This window comes from Impatiens glandulifera, chromosome 8 (assembly GCF_907164915.1).
Source record: "Impatiens glandulifera chromosome 8, dImpGla2.1, whole genome shotgun sequence".
In the NCBI taxonomy this organism is placed as follows: Eukaryota; Viridiplantae; Streptophyta; class Magnoliopsida; order Ericales; family Balsaminaceae; genus Impatiens; species Impatiens glandulifera.
Genome location: NC_061869.1, coordinates 11,365,687 through 11,369,541, shown reverse-complemented (window position 1 = coordinate 11,369,541; position 3,855 = coordinate 11,365,687). Strand labels below are relative to the sequence as shown.

General features: G+C 39.3%; 1 protein-coding gene and 1 pseudogene across 1 annotated transcript; one reads left to right on the top strand and one right to left on the bottom strand.

The window, feature by feature from the left end:
• Positions 1-807: 807 nt before the first annotated feature.
• Positions 808-1,472, top strand: LOC124911870 (annotated as a pseudogene).
• Positions 1,473-1,542: 70 nt separating this feature from the next.
• On the bottom strand, positions 1,543-3,311 carry LOC124911871 (dnaJ homolog subfamily C member 14-like). Its single transcript, XM_047452402.1, has 3 exons — positions 3,144-3,311; positions 2,282-2,353; positions 1,543-2,156 (listed from the first exon to the last, which is right to left on the bottom strand). The coding sequence occupies exons 1-3, from the start codon at positions 3,252-3,254 to the stop codon at positions 1,902-1,904; spliced, it is 438 nt and encodes a 145-aa protein (XP_047308358.1). The 5' UTR covers positions 3,255-3,311; the 3' UTR covers positions 1,543-1,901.
• Positions 3,312-3,855: the final 544 nt, after the last annotated feature.

Sequence of the window (3,855 nt, the reverse complement as noted above, 5' to 3'; positions counted from 1 at the left end):
AATTTTATTTAGGTTTCTGTACAAGATTGAAAGACGAGACGTGTTTATGAGATGGGAGTCGAAGTGAGCTCTATCCCATCACCGAACCACATATCTTTTCTAACCCACATTTTTCATCGGGAAATTTGATAATATGACCCTTAAAAGACCCTATTTTTCATATTTAACCTCCAAAAAAACCATTTTGATTTTTAACCTTTTTTATAAAAAAATTCCGATTATACCCTTAGTAACCTTTTCTCTTTTTTTTCTTTTCCTTTTTTTTTTCTTTTCTTTTTCTCCCAGCCCCGCTTCCCTTCCCGACCGTTACACTTCCCCTTCCCCGCTCTCCTTCCCCCAAGCTGGTTTCTGCCCAGCCCTCCTCCTACTCGCCATCCCGACGTTTGCCAAGACGCCCAACCCCTCGAGCCCCGACGAGATAGCCAAGACGCTTCCAGCCAGCCTCTTCGACGATCGCCAAGCCCCGGATGCTTCTAGCCCGACTCCCCGACGTTCGCCCAGTATATCTGAGGTTAGTTCGTCTACTCCTCCCTCTCTTGCATGTTGAGTATGAAATGTTTTAGGGTTTTAGGGTTTTAGTTTATGTTTATTGTTTGAAATGATGAGAATGATATAGTTTGGGGCGTGGGGGTTGGGCGTGGACTTGGGCTTGGGCGTGGACTTGGGCTTGGGCGTGGACTTGGGCTTGGGCGTGGACTTGGGCGTGGGGCTTGGGCGTGGGGCGTGAGGCGTGGGATATATACAAGTAGTTGTTTTAGTCTGTCTGTTCGGTTAAATTAGTAGTTGTTTTGGTCTTCTTATCTTAAATTCTTAATAACCAAACTGATAAAAAGATGAGTTGAATACGCAATTGGTAGGAGGGAGATGGCATTGGCAACCGCAGAGCTTTGTGATTCTAATGCAGCCCTTCTTGGAAGCGATTTGCGGGTGTTGCAGCCTATTTTCCAAGTATAAGGGCAGTGCAGAGCATTTTCAGGGCCAATTGTGACTCTAAAGGTGTTTGAAGACAATGTATTAGTAAGAGAGCTTCTTGAAACTAGGGGAGATGGAAGAGTTCTTGTGATAGATGGTGGAGGAAGCCTTAGGTGTGCTTTGGTTGGAGGGAATTTAGGACAGTTAGCCCAAAACATGGGATGGGCAGGGATAATTGTGAATGGATGCATCAGAGATGTAGATGAGATCAATAACTATGATATTGGGGTTAGAGCTTTGGCATCTCATCCTTAGAAATCTTATAAGAAGGGTCTTGGTGAAAAGCATGTTCCTGTTCATATGGCTGGTACCTTTATATCCAATGGTGAATGGCTTTATGCTGACAGTGATGGTATTCTAGTTTCAAAGACTGAGCTATCTGTTTAAAATCACTCTTCTTCTTTAATAATAATGCTACTGTTTCTCTCCTTTTGATTATTATGGGTTCTTTTTATGTATTCACTTCTTACAATGATCAAAGAAAACTTGAATGTTTTTCTCCTTCTGTTGCTTTTTCTTGATTGCTCAGCTATATGCAAATCTCAGGATTCAGGTCAGGATAAAGGAAATAAAAAAGTAACTTGTCTGTAAATTTTATTACTGAGCATGCAAAAGAGAAAAGTATGACTACTAATGTACAATAAGAGATGTTCTTCTTCCATGACAAGACAAGACTCAATAAAAAAAACCTTCTACATGAACAATCAGGGGGCAGCAAAGGTATTTACATTTTACAAAGGGAAAACAAATGTCTCTACCTGGTGGTTCATTCTAGTTTCGTCTGTTTGTCTTTCGAAAGTTTGTCTTTCTTTCGAGTTCTGCTGTCAACCATCCACATGAATCTTTTGTTCTTTTTAGAGCGTGTGTGGCAATTTTAAGTAACATCATTGGGGATGTTGCTGGAAGAAAAGGGAAAAAAATGTTTCCAATCATAGATAAGACTTCCAATCATCTAAGGGACTCCAACTTTTTCGACGTTTGGAAGTTTCACAGAAAAGACCAGAGGCTAAAGCTTCTTGTAGCCACATCTCAAATTCTTCCTCTTCATCCTCCATCATTTCTGCATCCAAGTCCCATGGGTATCTGCTTGAATTACTCCTCTCACCCGTGGAATTTGTCTTCTCCAAACCAACCATGTTCACATGGAAGCTTGGCCGATGAGTGTTTGGCCTGCAAGCTATTCCCTGCATATAACAAAACAACCCTGCCTCATTTTCCATAAGCTGCAATACAATCGGTGGTCAGCAATATTCTCATAAATTTCTCCACCATCAATCTGATTAGTAAAAATGTGGCTTGGTACACTTACCTGACAAATTGCCCATTCCGAAACATCAAAAATTTTGCTCTCAGCACAAACAAAAGCCCGGGGAATTTCCATCTAAATACACCCAAAAAAGCAAATTATAAAAGAAACAAATGAAGATTAGAGCTAAACTATGTGTTCACTGCAAACATCATTTCTACTAGATTTCTCATCTAGAAGTGGATCCAGATGGAATTACATATGGAAATTTGGACACAGAGTGCATATGAAGTTTTGGCCTTGTTTGATGTGGATTATTTGAGATTAATTTCAAATAACCTTACTATCCAATCAACAATCTACTCATCATTCAATCATCAAGAAAAAGACCAAAATTCCCTGTATTTGAAAAACAAACAACTGAGTCAATAATTGTTCATGATGTTGTATTGATTATCTTAAATAACTGTTTTGATATCTATGTCTATTTAAATAAGCTATTACAATAACTGAAAGGAAAATAGGAAAACAAAAATATCTTCTAAAAAAATGATTAACTGAAATCTAATCTTTTTTTTTAATGAATCAACTGTTTGTTCGTTATATTTTTATTATACCCCTAATGTCTTCTTATCCAAAAACACATGATTTTCAATAACTTGCATCAAACAAGGCTATTTAGAACTAACTAGTTGGTTATTCAAATAACACGTGATCAAACAAGGCCTCTGTTCTCACAGATTTAGAAATTCAATAACAGTTTCTCTCGCAAATCCAGTTTCAGAAACAGAAGTGTTTATTCAAAAAGATAAACAAAACTGTAATAAGGGAAACTTCTATATCCAACATTAACCGCCAAGCATGTAGAAAGAAACTGTAATATTAAACACAAAAGAGGTGGAATGGTGATGGAATCACAATGCACCTTCTTTTGAGAGCCATCAAAGCCTAGTGATCCCTTGTACTCCACCCATCCATCTCCATCCTTTGCTTGATGATATTGACAGCAATCCTGAGAGAAACACAAATATAGCATACTGTCATAAAGTTTCTACTTTCAACTGCAGTCGGTCAGAAAATCAAACCAACCCGACACCATCTAGACGCCTTAGTCTTGTTTCTATTGGTGCAAACTCATATATGTGAGTTCCCACACTTGCTGCACTATATACGCCTCGATTCTTCAATGAAGTAAGCAGGCCCATCCTGAATCAATCTCTCAAAAACAGTTAGCAAATCCACTAACAAAAAACAATGAAACTACAAATGATTAGATTCTATATGACCATAGACCTGATGTGATCTCTGAGAAACACTTTTCATTCATCTTTCCTCAGCGAGCATCATAGTCAATTTTCTTTGTACTATCTGATAGAACCTGGAATATAAGTAATTGTCAGGTCACCAGTCAAACAACATAAACATGTGATTCAATTTTAAGATACATATTCGTCACCGACTTCATATGCACACTCTCAGGTCACCAGTCAAACAACATAAACATGTGATTCAATTGTTTTTGTTCATTGTGTCCCCACCACGCCCACGCCCACGCCCACGCCCAAGCCCAAGCCCCACGCCCACCGCCCAACGCTCAACGCCCACCGCCCCACGCCCCACGCCTCACGCTTTTGTTC

What these genes read in the sequence shown, in the direction of transcription:
- LOC124911871 (XM_047452402.1), bottom strand. Translation starts at nt 3,254, where the DNA reads ATGCTATATTTGTGTTTCTCTCAGGATTGCTGTCAATATCATCAAGCA. An exon ending in TTGATGGCTCTCAAAAGAAG is followed by an intron (nt 2,354 to 3,143) that starts GTGCATTGTGAT and finishes GGGTGTATTTAG; the next exon opens with ATGGAAATTCCCCGGGCTTT. An exon ending in CGGAATGGGCAATTTGTCAG is followed by an intron (nt 2,157 to 2,281) that starts GTAAGTGTACCA and finishes TGTTATATGCAG; the next exon opens with GGAATAGCTTGCAGGCCAAA.